Genomic DNA, 17,058 nt, shown 5'->3' with positions numbered 1-17,058 from the left:
ACAGAGATTATGGATCTATAAAGGTTTTCCAAACATAAGCATAATTCTTCACAAACTAGATGAGTTGCAGATGAAAAAGTTGTCTGTCGATGAAAGACGGGTCTGCGAAGAGATCCCTCTCAGATCCAGGATGAGGAACGTCGATACATTTTCATGTTTGTACCCTCACTCCTTCGCTGCCTTCTAATATTTATGTCGGTGTTTTTCTTGCCTGTCGTCTAGTGATGCCCACATCCACATTTGATAATTTCACAACTACATTGATCAGGTCGGACTGTAGGAGCCTCAGTTTAACACAGACAACAACAGGGAAACATGGTATTGAAGTGGTCAGCACGATACCATTACAGCTTGGGATGTTCTGGAGTCTGGACCTGATTTCTGGCCCCTTTCTGTAAGGAATCGCTGTATGTGCTCCCCCGTGGAAAGTGTGAGTTTTCACCAGATCCAAAGACATATCCTGTTGGGTAGGGTAATGGGTTATTGTAAATGTGGTTCGGTTGGGGATAATTGGGTTTGCTGCGGGTTGCTGTGGATTGAACGGCTGGAAAGGCCTACTCCATGCTGTATCCATAAATAAGTATTGTTTCTTCTGATTAGGTCATAGTCCCAATTCATTCAATGATAGGTTTCCTAACCTTGGACAGGATTGTTTCTCAAGAAGACCGGTAAATCAGTACTAGTTAAAGATGAATAATAAATATCTTCTTTTCAATATTTGTATTAGTTTCTACATAAAAGAATACAGAGTACAAGAAAGTATATATAAAGGTCGATAAAAACAACTACCAAATACATTATATCTATTCAAAAAGCCAAAAAGCAAAGAGCCTCCTGAGCCCAGATGGTGAATACCTATCCCTATCTGGCTTTAGCACAGAGCCGATAGGGCAGTGGGCAGAGGGTAATTCCAAACTGAGCTTCCTTGTAGCTTGGTCTTGCCTCATTTTCCGGGAGAAACAACGTGAATCTTTGGAGAATGGACGTGAAGAAGATGAAGAGCTCCGTCTTCGCCAGCTGCTCCCCCAGACACACACGATGACCTGTAGGGTGAAGGGCAAGAGAGGTTAGTACCACAGAAAAAAGACTGAGAATCACTGCAGGGTCACACTGAACAACAGTGACGACCTATATAGTCTCGAAGTCCTAATATAATTTGCCTTATCCAACCATCTCATCTCTTAGAGAGGTAGTACACTTCCAGACTTTATCGAAGTTAAACAAATGTTTATTCTATTCATTGTAATTAGTTAATTCAGGAAGTTCTCTTTCAGAGCTGGAATGGTGGGATAGGGTTTTGGGAGTTAACTTAAATTTTGAAGTTAATGAAGCGTACGCTACAAATGCAGGAATCAGCCAGCAGCATCCTTCACCAGAGCACGGGAGATGAAGGTTGGATATCCACAACCACAGCTCTAAACTTTGGTACATTTAATGATCCACAAACCCTACATTACCTGCTGAGAATGGGATGAAGGCTTCTGGTTTCACAAACTTTCCATCGGAATCAAGGAAATGTCCTGGATTAAACTGATGTGGAGTCAACCAAATATCTTCATCAAGCAAGGCAGAGGAAATGTTTGGAATGATCATTGTTCCCTAAATATTAATCAAAGAGATACATTAGGGAAATATTAGTAACAGACCCACAGAGCAATGAAGTGAATTATATTGTGGTCTTTGGACTGAGAGCTACGGCTTGTAGCCCAATGATTGTAAGTCATTATAGACAGAAGATAGTCAATCTAATTCTGCAATACACTTCACCTTCACTGCTACCACAAACTTAGGGTGCTTAGTAATGCTTTGAGAGGTTTGTGGGCTCAAAGTGAATAAAGCAATCTTCACTCAATGCCTCTCATCATCTTATACACTTCTATCAGGTCACCTCTCATCCTCTGTCACTCGAAGGAAAAAGGGCCTAGTTCATTCAACCTATTCTCATAAGGCATGCTCCCCAATCCAGGCAGAATCCTTGTAAATCTCCTCGGCACCCTTTCTATGGTTTCCACATCCGTCCTATGGTGAGGAGACCAGAAGTGACTACAGTACTCCAAGTGTGGTCTGACCATAGTCCTATATAGCTGCAACATTACCTCTCGGCTCCTAAACTCAATCCCACGATTGATGAATGTCAATGCTCCATATGCTTTCTTAACCACAGAGTCAACCTGCACAGCAGCTTTGAGTGTCCTATTGACTCAGACCGCAAGATCACTCTGATCCTCCATATTGCCACGGGTCTTACCATTAATACTATATTCTGTCATCACATCTGACCTACCAAAATGAACCACCTCACACTTATCTGGATTGAACTCCATCTGCCACTTCTCAGCCGATTTTTGCATCTTATCAATGACCCGCTGTAATCTCTGACAGCCCTCCACACTATCCACAACACCTCCAACCTTTGTGTCACAGCAAATTTACTAACCCATCCCTGCACTACTTCATCCAGGTCATTTATAAAAATCACGAAAAGTAGGGGTTCCAGAACAGATCCCGGAGGCACACCACTGGTGACCGACCTCCATGCAGAATACGACCCTTCAACAACCACTCTTTGCCTTCTGTGGGCAAACAAGTTCTGAATCCACAAAGCAATTGCCCCTTGGATCCCATGCCTCCTTACTTTCTCAATAGGCCTTGCATAGGGTACCTTGTCAAATACCTTGCTGAAATCCATATACATTACATCTACTGTTCTACCTTCATCAATGTGTTTAGTCACATCCTCAAAAAATTTAATCGGGCTCATAAGGCATGACCTGCCTTTCACAAAGACATGCTAACTATTCCTAATCATATTATGCCTCTCCAAATGTTCATAAATCCTGCCTCTCAGGATCTTCTCCATCAACTTACCAACCACTGAAGTAAGATTCAATGGTCTATAATTAACTCTACTTCCTTTCTTGAATAAGGGAACAACATCCGCAACCCTCCAATCCTCTGGAACCTCTCCCATTCCCATTGATGATGCAAAGGTCATTGCCAGAGGCTCAGCAATCTCCTCTGTCACCTCCCACAGTAGCCTGGGTACATCTCATCCGGTCCCAGTGATTTATCCAACTTGATGCTTTCCAAAAGCTCCTGCACATCCTCTTTCTTAATATCTACATTCTCAAGCTTTTCAGTCCACTGCAAATCATCCCTACAATCGCCAAGATCCTTTCCTGTAGTGAATGCTGAAGCAAAGTATTCATTAAATACCTCTGCTATCTCCTCCAGTTCCATACACACTTTTCCACAGTCGTACTCGGTTGGTCCAATTCTCTCACGTCTCATCCACTTGCTCTTAACATACTTGTGGAATGCCTTGAGGTTTTCCTTAATCCTGCCTGTCAAGGCCTTCACATGGCCCCTTCTGGCTCTCCTAATTTCTTTCCTGAGCTCCTTCCTGCTTGCCTTATAATCTTCTAGCTCTCTATCATTACCTAGCTTTTTGAACCTTTCATAAGCTCTTCTTTTCTTCTTGACTAAATTTACAACAGCCTTTGTAGACCATGGTCCCTGTACCCTACCATACTTTCCCTGTCTCATTGGAACGTACCTATGCAGAACTCCACACAAATATCCCCTGAACATTTGCCACATTTCTGCCATACATTTCCCTGAGAACATCTGTTTCCAATTTATGCTTCCAAGTTCCTGCCTGACAGCCTCATAGTTCCCCTTACTCCAATTAAACATTTTCCTAAATTGTCTGTTTCTATCCCTCTCCAACGCTATAGTAAAGGAGATAGAATTGTGATCACTATCTCCAAAATGCTCTCCCACTGAGAGATCTGACTCCTGACCAGGTTCATTTCCTAATACCAGATCAAGTACAGCCTCTCCTCTTGTAGGCTTATCTACATATTGTGTCAAGAAACCTTCTTGAATGCACCTAACAAACTCCACCCCATCTAATCTCCTTGCTTTAGGAACACGCCGATCGATATTTGAGAAATTAAAATCTCCCACCACGACAACCCTGTTATTATCACACCTTTCCAGGATCTGTCTCCTTATCTGCTCCTCGATTTCCCTGTTACTATCGGGTGGTGTATAAAAAACACCCAGTAGAGTTATCGACCCCTTCCTGTTCCTAACTTGCACCAACAGAGACTCAGTAGACAATCCCTCCATGTCTTCCTCCTTTTCTACGGCCGTGTCACTATCTCTGATCAACAGTACCAAACCCCATCTCATTGGCCTCCTTCCCTGTTCTTCCTGAAACATCTAAAGCCTGGCACTCAAAGCAACCATTCCTGCCCCTGCACCATCCAAGTCTCTGTAATGGCCACACCATCATAGCTCCAAGTACTGATCCATGCTCTAAGCTCATCCGCTTTGTTCATAGTACTCCTTGCATTAAAATACACATCTCAAACCAGCGATCTGAGAGCGTCCCTTCTCTATCACCTGTCTATCCTCTCTCTTGCACTGTCTCCAAGCTTTCTCTATTTGTGAGCCAACCGCCTCTTCCTCCATCTCTTCAGTTTGTTCCCACCACCCCCACTCCCCCAGCAATCCTAGTTTAAACTCTCCCCAATAGCCTTAGCAAATCTCCCTGCAAGGTTATTGGTCCCCCTGGGATTCAAGTTCAACCCATCCTTTTTGTACAGGTCACTCCTGCCCCAAAAGGGGTCCCAATTATTCAGAAATCTGTATCCCTGCCCCCTGCTCCAATCCCTCAGCCATGCATCTATCCTCCACTTCAGTCTATTCCTATACTCACTGTCAATTGGCACAGGCAGTAATCCTGAGATGACTACCGTGTGGTCCTGCTTCTCAACTTCCTTCCTAACTCCCTGTCATCTGCTTTCAGGACCTCCTCCATTTTCCTGCCTATGTTGTTTGTACCAATCTGTACCACGACCTCTGGCTGTTCTCCTTCCCACTTCACGATACCTTGGACACAATTAGAAACATCCCGGACTCTGGTGTTTCTTTCCTGTGTCCACAGAATCGCCTGTCTGATCTCTTAACTATAGAGTCCCCTATCACTGCTGCCATCCTTTTCATTTTCTCACTCTTCTGAGCCACAACGCCAGACTTTGTGCCAGAGGCGCAGCCACTGTTGCTTCTCCTGGGTGCAGATGTGGTGTCCGGGAGGCTGGGCGTCTCCTGGACCTCCCAGATCTGACACCAAGCACAGAAAGCTGGCCTCACACACATACTTCTTGTCTGTATTCTGCTCAGGCAATCTACCTCACCTCAAACTGTTATTGCCTAAGCCCCATTGAGCCAAAGCCTTCCTACTCCATCGCCCACTCCTCTGACACCCGCTCTATCAGGCTGTCTCCTTTTAAACTCTTCTTGCTGTTCTCACCGGCTGGAGGAGAAGTGGGACTCCTAACTATACAGGGTAGGACAAATGAGATCAGTACACCAGCTGGGGAAAGAGAAAGTTGTATATGATCCAGTGGGAGAAAATGGGATTTCCGGTAAGCAAGTGCGAGATCTAGAATAAAATATGGAATAAAAATGTTTATCGCTGAACATAAGAATGCAAGAAAATAGGAGCAGGAGTAGGTCACTCACCCCCTCAAGCCTTCTCTGCCATTCAGTTTGATTGGTGACAGATCTACCCCAGGTTTTATCTCATCTCCTGTACAAATTCCTTGATTATCTTGATTACTTCCAAATTTATCTCTCCCCAACTGAAAGTGAACACTGGAATCTGTCCAACAAACCTTTGTTTGTTCTCCAAAAGTCTATTTATGGGGATTCAATTCCATCTGCCATTCTTTGCCCACCTTACCAACTCAACAGCCTGATGTGGTGACCTGTGAAGCTGCTGTATAGTCATAGTCATACTTTATTGATCTGGGGGAAATTTGTTTTTGTTACAGTTGCACCATAAATAATTAAATAGTAATAAAACCATAAATAGTTAAATAGTAATATGTAAATTATGCCAGGAAATAGGCCCAGGACCAGCCTATTGGCTCAGGGTGACTGACCCTCCAAGGGAGGAGTTGTAAAGTTTGATGGCCACAGGCAGGAATGACTTCCTATGATGCTCTGTGTTGCATCTCGGTGGAATGAGTCTCTGGCTGAATGTACTCCTGTGCCCAACCAATACATTATGTAGTGGATGGGAGACATTGTCCAAGATGGCATGCAACTTGGACAGCATCCTCTTTTCAGACACCACCGTCAGAGACTCCAGTTCCATCCCCACAACATCACTGGCCTTACGAGTGAGTTTGTTGATTCTGTTGGTGTCTGCTACCCTCAGCCTGCTGCCCCAGCACACAACAGCAAACATGATCGCACTGGCCACCACAGACTCGTAGAACATCCTCAGCATCGTCCGGCAGATGTTAAAGGACCACAGTCTCCTCAGAAAATAGAGGTGGCTCTGACCCTTCCTGTAGACAGCCTCAGTGTTCTTTGACCAGTCCAGTTTATTGTCAATTCATATCCCCAGGTATTTGTAATCCTCCACCATGTCCACACTGACCCCCGGATGGAAACAGAGGGCACCGGTACCTTAGCTCTCCTCAGGTCTACCAGCAGCTCCTTAGTCTTTTTCACAATAAGCTGCAGATAATTCTTCTCACACCATGTGACAAAGTTTCCTACTGTAGCCCTGTACTCAGCCTCATCTCCCTTGCTGATGCATCCAACTATGGCAGAGTCATCAGAAAACTTCTGAAGATGACTAGACTCTGTTCAGTAGTTGTAGTCTGAGGTGTAAATGGTAAAGAGAAATGGAGACAAGACAGGTGAGGGAGGAGGGTTTCAGGGGATCTGAAGGGGACATTTATCACCCCGTTGTAGTATCTGGAATGAACTGCCAGAGGCTGGAACTCGAATGACATTTGAGAGACATTTTGCCAGTTACTTGAACAGATAGGATTAGAGGGATATGGCATTCATGTTGCCTCATTATTTTCTTTTGCAGTTATATATTTCGTAAGTTGTAGTATCGTTTATGCCTTGTCCTGTCACTAAGCAACACATTTCACAGCATATGTCAGTGATTAAAGACCTTAAACTGAAATACCTCTCCCACACGGCTGACCCTTCCCGTCACTATGTATGGCTGTTGTGTCTGCTTACTGGGAAAGTGTCGTTGAGGGCTGATATTCTCCTGGGGTTGATGTATAGCAGCATGGATATCACTCCTCTTAGTGCGTTGTGTGCCTTGTGAAATAGTTCACATTTTACTGCACAGTTCTGGGTGAACCACACACAGATACTTTTCAGGTACTTCACAATAACCTCACAATTGCTTGTAAAAACTCCTGTGGACATTATTTCCCACTTAGCACACCAAAAACATCTGAAGCGCAATTTTTAGGTAACTGCTTTCAGATCATTCAGAGTATTGAAGGTCAGAAAGGGAATGATGAAAATTAACTCCAGATTGTACCTTCGGGATGGTGTATCCCATGACCGTGGTATCTCTGTATGTTTGATGAGGCAGTGAGATTGGTACAATATTTCCTAAGCGTTGTATTTCATGGATAACCGCGTTCGTGAATGGCATTTCCTCCCGGTCCTCCAATCTTGGCCTTCTACCCTTCCCAATCACTCTGTCAATCTCCTCGTGAACCCGAGCTGCAGGAACCAAACAAGAACAGATTTCAAGCTTTGACTGAAAGGAGGAACTCATGTTTTATTCATATGTTTCATCCACCCAAAAATCCTAACGTGTCTTATTACAAAATGAAACTTTGGCAATGTGGTCACTGTTGTATGTTAGGAGGTACAGCAACCGATCCAATAATAGCAAAGTCCTAGAAACATCAGACTGTTAGTGTTTAACAAAGGGGTTTCATTAACTTAGAGATTCAAATCCTGTTGCTAATACTTAGATCTTTAGCCTGAAAATTAATAGTTTACTAATAACATTCTTCAGCCTCTCCCGATACTGTTACACTCATTCTCCACACCTTCCATTCACACCAATGCACAGCTGGTGAAGGGCCTGGCACAGACATTGTTATACTTACACTGCACATCTGGATGTAACACCATGAAGAGCAAGCCCCAGTTTAGGGTGGTGGATGTGGTCTCTGTACCTGCAGCAAAGAGGCCTAGTAATGACGTAATCATCTTGTCCTCCAGGAAACTTGTGTTCGGTGTGTTCCTCATCTGAAATGCAGTCAGGGAAAGTAGTGTTAATGTATAGAACTGAAGGATTATTTTGTAGGAATAGTGCTGAAGTCAGGCAGCCTGCTTTAAAGAGTATAACATTCCGGTGAGGTGTAAATGAACATTCAGTTCTGGTCAGGAATTTCTAGGAAAGGAAGGTCAGAGCTACAAGGAGAGATTGGATAGGCTTCCTAGATAACAGGATGCTGAGGGGTGATATTATAGAGGTTTATCAGGGGCATTGATGAGGTGGATTGTCACAGTGTTTCCCCCAGAGTTAGGAGCATAGAACTAGGGGACATTGGTTTAAGATGAGAGGGGAAGGATTTGCAAGAGAATTTCCACAGAAGGGATAGTGAGAATATGGAACAAGCTGCCAGAGGAAATGGTAGAGGAAGGTGCAATTATAACATTATTTGGCGAGGTACAGGGAAGGAAAGGAATAAGGGGATTGGGATTAGCAGAGTTGGGCATCTTGATCAGAATGGGTGAGTTGAGCATAGAGGCAACTGTAGGGCCCTGCGAAAGGTGTGAAAGTCCTGGAGAGCTCACAAGAAGGATTTATTGAGGGTTTTCAGCCACGAAGTTTAGACAAGTGAGAATCTGAGGAAAGTTGATGTGGTCTTGCTACCTAAACCAGTACTGAGTATGGGATGCTGCAGTAATATTTCCTACTAAGGACCCAACAACATGAGAAAAGTGGGAAATACCAGGACACAAAGCACTGCCTCTCGGATGCTTCAGTAATCATCACCTACCTTCTCCTGTTGTGTTAAGAAAGCATCAATAAAGTCCCTGGTATAATTTGGATCCCATGATTCCTTATGACTTGTGATTATTTCTTGCAAAAATTGAGCCATTTTGCGCAGATTTTGAAATATTTTGTTTTGCGGTCCTGGAAGGTAATACAGGAAGGGGAACGCATTCACCAACTGCAACGGAAACAGATTTAGAAATTAAATACATCCTCTTCAGTTCTCTGATTTTTCTTAAAATAAAGAACGGAAATTCCAACGTTGACAGAAAAACAGAACCAAGGCAGGGTCAGATGGGCTGGATTGGTGAAGCCATATCCAATAATCCATCTGAGTATTTGGAAAACCCAAACACGATGAATTCTACAGATGCTGGAAATTCAAGCAACACACATCAAAGTTGCTGGTGAATGCAGCAGGCCGGGCAGCATCTCTAGGAAGACGTACAGTCCACGTTTCGGGCCAAGTCCCTTCGTCAGGTCTAACTGACGGAAGAGCTAGTAAGAGATTTGAAAGTGGGAGGGGGAGGGGGAGATCTAAAATGATAAGTGAAGACAGGAGGGGGAGGGATGGAGCCAAGAGCTGGACAGGTGATAGGCAAAAGGGATATGAGAGGATCATGAGAAAGGAGGCACAGGAAGAAGGAAAATGGGGAGGGGAGGAAAAACCCAGAGGATGGGCAAGGGGTATAGTCAGAGGGACAGAGGGAGAAAAAGGAGAGAGAGAGAAAGTATGTGTGTATATAAATAAATAACGGATGGAGTACGAGAGGGAGGTGGGGCATTAGAAGACTTCTCCAACTTCTGCTAAAGCCCCACCTCCCCCTCATACCCCATCTGTTATTTATTTATATAGACTTCTCTAACTTCCAGGATGTTAGGGATAAATTTGTCCTGGTGAGGAATATGAAGAATGGTAGGGTGAAGGAACCATGGGTGACAAGTGAGGTGGAAAGTTTAGTCAGGTGGAAGAAGGCAGCATACATGAGGTTTAGGAATCAAGGATCAGATGGGTCTATTGAGGAATATCGGGTAGCAAGAAAGGAGCTTAAGAAGGGGCTGAGAAGAGCAAGAAGGGGGCATAAGAAGGCCTTGGCGAGTAGGGTAAAGGAAAACCCCAAGGCATTCTTCAATTATTTGAAGAGAAAAAGGATGACAAGAGTGAAGGTAGGACCGATTAGAGATAAAGGTGGGAAGATGTGCCTGGAGGCTGTGGAAGTGAGCGAGGCCCTCAATGAATACTTCTCTTCGGTATTCACCAATGAGAGGGAACTTGATAACGGTGAGGAAAATATGAGTGAGTTTGATGTTTTGAAGCATGTTGATATGAAGGGAGAGGAGGTGTTGGAGTTGTTAAAATACATTAGACGGATAAGTCCCCGGGGTCTGACGGAATATTCCCCAGGCTGCTCCACGAGGCGAGGGAAGAGATTTCTGAGCCTCTGGCCAGGATCTTTATGTCCTCGTTGTCCACGGGAATGGTGCCGGAGGATTGGAGGGAGACGAATGTTGTCCCTTTGTTCAAAAAAGGTAGTAGGGATAGTCGGGGTAATTATAGACCAGTGAGCCTTACGTCTGTGGTGGGAAAGCTGTTGGAAAAGATTCTTAGAGATAGGATCTCTGGGCATTTAGAGAATCATGGTCTGATCAGGGACAGTCAGCAAGGCTTTGTGAAGGGCAGATCGTGTTTAACAAGCCTGATAGAGTTCTTTGAGGAGGTGACCAGGCATATAGATGAGGGTAGTGCAGTGGATGTGATCTATATGGATTTTAGTAAGGCATTTGACAAGGTTCCACATGGTAGGCTTATTCAGAAAGTCAGAAGGCATGGGATCCAGGGAAGTTTGGCTAGGTGGATTCAGAATTGGTTTGCCTGCAGAAGGCAGAGGGTCGTGGTGGAGGGAGTACATTCAGGCTGGAGGATTGTGACTAGTGGTGTCCCACAAGGATCTGTTCTGGGACCTCTACTTTTCGTAATTTTTATTAAGGACCTGGATGTGGGGGTAGAAGGGTGGGTTGGCAAGTTTGCAGACGACACAAAGGTTGGTGGTGTTGTAGATAGTGTAGAGGATTGTCAAAGATTGCAGAGAGACATCGATAGGATGCAGAAGTGGGCTGAGAAGTGGCAGATGGAGTTCAACCCAGAGAAGTGTGAGGTGGTACACTTTGGAAGGTAAACTCCAAGGCAGAGTACAAAGTAAATGGCAGGATACTTGGTAGTGTGGTGGAGCAGAGGGATCTCGGGGTACTTGTGCACAGATCCCTGAATGTTGCCTCACAGGTGGATAGGGTAGTTAAGAAAGTTTATGCGGTATTAGCTTTCATAAGTCGAGGGATAGTGTTTAAGAGTCACGATGTAATGATGCAGCTCTATAAAACTCTGGTTGGGCCACACTAGGTGTACTGTGTCCAGTTCTGGTCGCCTCACTATAGGAAGCATTGGAAAGGGTACAGAGGAGATTTACCAGGATGCTGCCTGGTTCAGAGAGTATGCATTATGATTACAGATTAAGGGAGCTAGGGCTTTACTCTTTGGAGAGAAGGAGGATGAGAGGAGACATGATAAAGGCGTACAAGATAATAAGAGGAATAGACAGAGTGGATAACCGTTGCCTCTTCCCCAGGGCACTACTGCTCAATACAAGAGGGCATGGCTTTAAGGTAAGGGGTGGGAAGTTCAAGGGGGATATTAGAGGAAGGTTTTTGACTCAGAGAGTGGTTGGTGCATGGAATTGCCTGCATGAGTCAGTGGTGGAGACAGATACACTAGTGAAGTTTAAGAGACTACTAGACAGGTATATGGAGGCATTTAAGGTGGGGGCTTATATGGGAGGCAGGGTTTAAGGGTCAGCACAACATTGTGGGCTGAAGGGCCTGTACTGTGCTGTACTATTCTGTAAGTAATGAAGGGTAAGAGGCCTACAACAGTAACTATCACATGTCAGTGGCAGCAGTACTTTCTTTATCTGGGGCAGAATCATTTCCTAATTTTGTCCTGCACCCCACTATCTGGACGGGATTCCACCTGGACTGCTTTCACTGGAGCATCAGAGACTGTGAGGAGAACTGACTGAAGTTTATAAAATTATGAGCAGATAAGACAGTGAGTTTGTTTTCCCAGGGTAAAAATGTTGAAGGGCAGATATCCAAGGTGAGAGGGGGAAAAGTTTAAAGGAGATGTGCAGGATATATTTAGATTACAATGAGTGGTGGGGGCCTGGAATGTACTGTTGGAGGTGGGTGGTGGTGGAAGGAGACATGAGAGAACCATTGACGCTTTTTGAATGAGGCCTTCGTTGGTCGGAGTTGAACATGGATTTTGTGTCCCAGCTCTCTAACAACAGTCTCGATACACAAGGCAACTCAGTACGATACGATTAGCAAGCTGCGACCCGTGCAGCAGACTCCCCCTCTCCACGCAGCTGGAGAATCCAAAGGAATGGAAGAGACCGATAACAGTTTGTCACCAGCAGCAACAAAGGAGTTGCTAGTCAACGTTGACCTCAACTTAAGACTGCGTTAGGGACTCCAGCTCGGGATTTTACCTCAGGGTTTACTCCCAAAGCCTTTCCCATAAGTGCATATAGTTGCAAGGCCACAGGGGTTTGAGGTCAGAGTTTTTTTTCTCTTTGATGAGCTGCAAACCACAGTTGAAAAGCTCCATCCCCCTGGAGTGATTGGTTTTCAGGCATCAGGAGTTTACATTGGCCCCCTTCTCCTGACTGTAGAAATTATTCTGTCAGGCTTAGTAACTAATCCACATGTAAAGACCAGGAGCTGGACTTGGTTGTCAGAGGCTATCTGAGATGCACGCCACTGGGAGCATTTAATAGATAGTGGAGTTCATCCCCCTACCCCTCCCCACAACTCCGGCTATGACAATCTCAAAGAACCTCTGAGGAAAGCTTTTAGATAGGCACATGAATTTGCAGAGAATAGAATGATATAGGTCTGAAGAGATTTGTCATCATGCTTGGCACAAACATCATGGCCAAAGGATCTGTTCCTTTGCCATACTGTTCTCAGTGTTCTATGTGTGCCAAACAACCTGTTCTCCTCTTTCGATGGAAGATAGCCCGCCTGCTTGTAATGCAGGGATCTTTTGAAAGCTGAATCTGAGGGAAGATCACGCCAGAATAATTTGTGTTACCACTATCCTTCCCACCCCAACACCTTCAGGACACAGTAATGCATTTCTTCATTCCCCTCAGCCGTGAGCAGCACAAGTACAAGGACTGAGAGTCTCTTTACTCAGATACCCATTTCTAACCCTGTTGTCTTTCCCTGAAGGAATTCCTTCCTGACATCTGCTCTACTTTCACCACATGACAATATTTCACAGGATATTTGTCCGCAAAATTTTGAAAACTCTAAGTAAAACCTGCAGATGCAAGACATGTGAAGTAAAAAAGAAAATGCTGGAAACATTCAGCAGCCCGGGGTACTTACAGAAAAGTAGACTTTGTGCTGGAGCTTAGAATTGCGAAAGACAGAAAACAAGTTAATTTCAAATTGCAGATTGCAGAAATGATGTGTATACAGGTGGATCAATCGGGCAAATGGAATAAGGTGAACTTGTGAACTGATGGTCTTATTGGCTGTCAATGAAGCCAACTGATCACCGAGGATGGAGAGAGACAGAGGAAGGAACATGTGCAAGTAGGAAATATCTAGCGAATCAGACAGTGTTAGTGGTGTCAGTGAGAGAAAAATCATAAGTTTAGTCTTCCAGTCTGAACAATCTGTCTGTGGCCTCCAACACTGATACATCAGCTTAAGGAATATCACATCAACTTCCATCCAGACCTGTTCCTACTTTCTGGACCCAACATCAAGGACAACAGTTTCAGATAACTCGTTTCTTCTGGTGGGCTCAGCTGCAGGTTGTCCACCTGCATTAATGACTCAGTTCTTCTCTCTCCACTACTGCAGACTGATGGAAACTTGCAGCTGACTAATATGGCAGTAGCCCACAATGTCCACAAGTGTTCGTGCATTATTGAATGAACAGTCTTCCTTACCTGTCCCCAAAATCCACCTTCCAACATAAAGCTTTCTTGAAGCATGTGCAAAAGTTGAAGGAACTTCTTATCACTGTAATCAAAGCGTTCACCGAAGACAATGGAGCAGATGATATTCGAGGTCGCATAAGTTAAATGGAAATGTGGATCAAAAGGGAGATCTGAATAAATGATAAGAAATTAGTTCTTTCAACCTCTTTCAATTTTTGCAATCTCTGCCACTTTCTCCTGCGCTATAACTCACTGGGAACTGTTCTTCTACCCAATCTCCAGAGACTTCTACCATTTTCTTCATTGCAACACCAGCTGCACCTTCCACTGACTCAGTTCAATATTCACTTGGGCTACAGGAGAATCAAGAGTTCGGGGGATGCCTTATGAGTGAAAGACAAAATTCAGATTAACTATAAGAGAGGGATACTTCAGTTCACTCTCTGTGTGTCCATTCACCCAGGTCACTTCCAGCTCTGAACCTCTGGAGCCCTTTGATCCAGGGTTTGGTCACATTGCCAAATGTGCCTCTGTTGACTAATTTGGTGTTTTTGATCTGGGTACTCTTCTATGAAGCAGTTTGGAACTACATCACTTTGTTAGAAGGGCAACATCAATAGAAATGGTTGTTATTTGCTTCTGAACACCAATGAAGCATCTGAAAGAGCTTCATTCATCTACAGGAGGGCTGTTACACCTTAAAGGGAAGATTAAACATTAACACATCCTCCATCCTGGGTGCTAGCACTGGATCCAAAGTCCCTCTTTCCCTTGGCATAAACACTATGATATGAGCTGAAATGGTCGATCCCTTTGAAATGCCCATGTAGATGAGAGTGGAGACAGCTATATTCTCTCTTCTCTTCCCTCCCATTGGGCAGCAGATCTAAAAGCCTGAAACCACATACCTCCAGACTGCAGGACAGCCCCTATCTCACTGTTGTGTGTCTACTGAATGGGCCTCTCATATAATCAGAAAATTTCTTCATCTCACAGACTATCCCGTTCTGGACCTCACAATCTACCTTATTGCCTACCTGCACTGCACTCTCTGTAACAGTAACACTGCATTCTGCATTGTTGTATTTTCCCTTGTACTAGCTTGGTGTGCTGGTATCATGGAATGGTCTGTATGAATGGATGGCAAGCAAAGCAAAGTATTAGACTGCATCTTAGTACATCCCATAGAGTACTACAGCCCCCAAACAGGCCATTCAGCCCATCTAACCCATAGAAACCCTTCTACCTAGTCCACCTACCTGCATCAGACCACTGCCCTCCATACCCCTCTCATCAGTATATCTCTGCAAATGTCTCTTAAATGTTGCAATTGAAACTACATCTTTCACTTCTGCTGGCAGCTCATTCCACACTCACACCACCATCTGAGTGTGACAATAATAAACCATTTACCCGAACTGCAGATGCTCGCCTCTGCCCTGCTGTCCTTCCGTGACACACTGGCTTTACCAAGGTGCCAGACCACCAACCGTAGCACAAGACCGAAGAACAGCAGTTGTTCCTCAGAATCACCCACCTTGTTCACTTTCAAAACCTTGAATTAAAAATTCAGCCTCTTCCACAATTCGCAATTCGAGGGACTTCTTTCCGAGCCCAAAGTTCTTCAGGGTCAAGATTGAAAATTTCCTCTGTTGCTTCCACCAGTCTCCGTACTTTGCAAACACGATACCTGGATGGGTGTAGCGAGAATGTCATTTCATTCATCTTTATTTTCATCCAGTCCTTCAACAAGGATCTAAATGAGCACTTGAAATAGCAAGATAGAGAAGGCTACAGACTAAGTACTGGGAAATCTGTTAGTATTGATGGTCACCATGGAGATGGTGGGCTGAGGTTATAAGAAAGGGCGGAGCTACCATGGTGCTTAACGGCAACTCCTTCGAGCTCATCTGCAGAAACAGCTTTATTTCAACCTTTGATGTCTCTCTCTTTTTCCTTTTCAGGGTGGATGGGGTTCTGTTGGAGACCCTGACCTGCAGTTATCCTCAGAATTTGGTTCTTTGCGCTGGTGGGACCCTCTACCGGCTGCCTTTTGAAATCCGAAGGATGCGGCCTTGATGACAAGTGCACCTGCAAGATTTCAAGGGTTCATGGCCCTGTGGATGATCCGAGTCTATGTCAGTGCCACTGACTGAAGCATCACGGGAGAAAACGGAATATTGGGAACAGCTGATCAGCAGTTTAGGGGCTCCATACTCGGCAAATCGCATGCTCCCATTGAAGTTGTCATTAAAGAAGAAATAACAAGGCATCTGGGGAGAAATGGATCCTTCAGGCAGACACAGCATGGATTCAGCAAAGGCAGGTCCTGCTTGACAAACTTACTGGAGTTCTTTGAGGATATAACGAGTGCATTGGATAGAGGGGATCAGGTGGATGTTATTTTCTTGCATTTTCAGAAGGCATTCGTTAAGCTGCCACATAAAAGACTTATCCATAAGATAAGGATGCATAGAGATGGGGCTGATGCATTAGCATGGATAGAGGATTGGTTAACTTATAGAAAGTAGAGAGTTGGGCTCCATGGGTGTTACTCTGGTTGGCAATCAGTGGTGAGAGGTGTGCCGCAGGGGTCAGTGCTGGGTCTGCAACTTCTCACGATATACATTACCCATCTGGAAGAGGGGACCAAATGTAATGCTTATGTTACTAAATTGAGTGGAAAAGCAAATTGTGCAGAAGATACGGAGAGTGTGCAGAGAGTTATAGATAAGTTAAATGAATGGGCAAGGGTCTGGCAGATGGAGGACAATGTTAGTAAATGTGAGGTCATCCACTATGGAAGGAAAAATGAAAGAGCAGAATATTATGTGAATGGTAACAAATTGCAGCATGCTGCTTTGCAGGGGGACTTGGGAGTGCTTGTGCATGAATCACAAAAGGTTGGTTTGCAGGTGCAGCAGGCTCTTAAGAAGGCAAATGTTGGCCTTTATTGTGAGAGGGATTGAATTTAAGAGCTGGGAGGGTACGCTGCAACTGTACAGGGTACTGGTGAGGCCACACCTGGAATTTTTGCTGCACTACAGATCATGGTCTTTATTGGGGGCTTTTCTGTTGCTTGCTTGGTGGATGGAGGGAGCTGATACTTTTTTTGCTGAAGTAAGTGGTGGTGGGGAGCATTGTTGCTTTGCTGCTATTTGTGCGTGGGGGGGGAGTGAGGCGGTTCTTTGGGGT

General features: G+C 44.6%; 1 protein-coding gene across 1 annotated transcript in view; it reads right to left on the bottom strand.

Moving 5' to 3' along the window:
* Positions 1-612: 612 nt before the first annotated feature.
* The window catches only part of LOC140187779 (cytochrome P450 2D26-like), a 32,088-nt gene continuing 15,642 nt past the window's right edge, over positions 613-17,058 (bottom strand). The window contains exons 3-9 of the mRNA XM_072243494.1: positions 15,401-15,553; positions 13,873-14,033; positions 8,856-9,029; positions 7,956-8,097; positions 7,373-7,560; positions 1,458-1,599; positions 613-1,043 (exon numbers count right to left, since the gene is read on the bottom strand). Coding sequence (XP_072099595.1) covers positions 862-1,043; positions 1,458-1,599; positions 7,373-7,560; positions 7,956-8,097; positions 8,856-9,029; positions 13,873-14,033; positions 15,401-15,553 — 1,142 coding nt within the window. The 3' untranslated portion in view covers positions 613-861. The remainder of the gene's footprint in view (positions 1,044-1,457; positions 1,600-7,372; positions 7,561-7,955; positions 8,098-8,855; positions 9,030-13,872; positions 14,034-15,400; positions 15,554-17,058) is intronic.

The sequence above is a fragment of the Mobula birostris genome, chromosome 25 (assembly GCF_030028105.1).
Source record: "Mobula birostris isolate sMobBir1 chromosome 25, sMobBir1.hap1, whole genome shotgun sequence".
In the NCBI taxonomy this organism is placed as follows: domain Eukaryota; kingdom Metazoa; phylum Chordata; class Chondrichthyes; order Myliobatiformes; family Myliobatidae; genus Mobula; species Mobula birostris.
The sequence above is the reverse complement of the archived record's forward strand: the minus strand, read 5'-3'. Positions and strand labels throughout refer to the sequence as shown.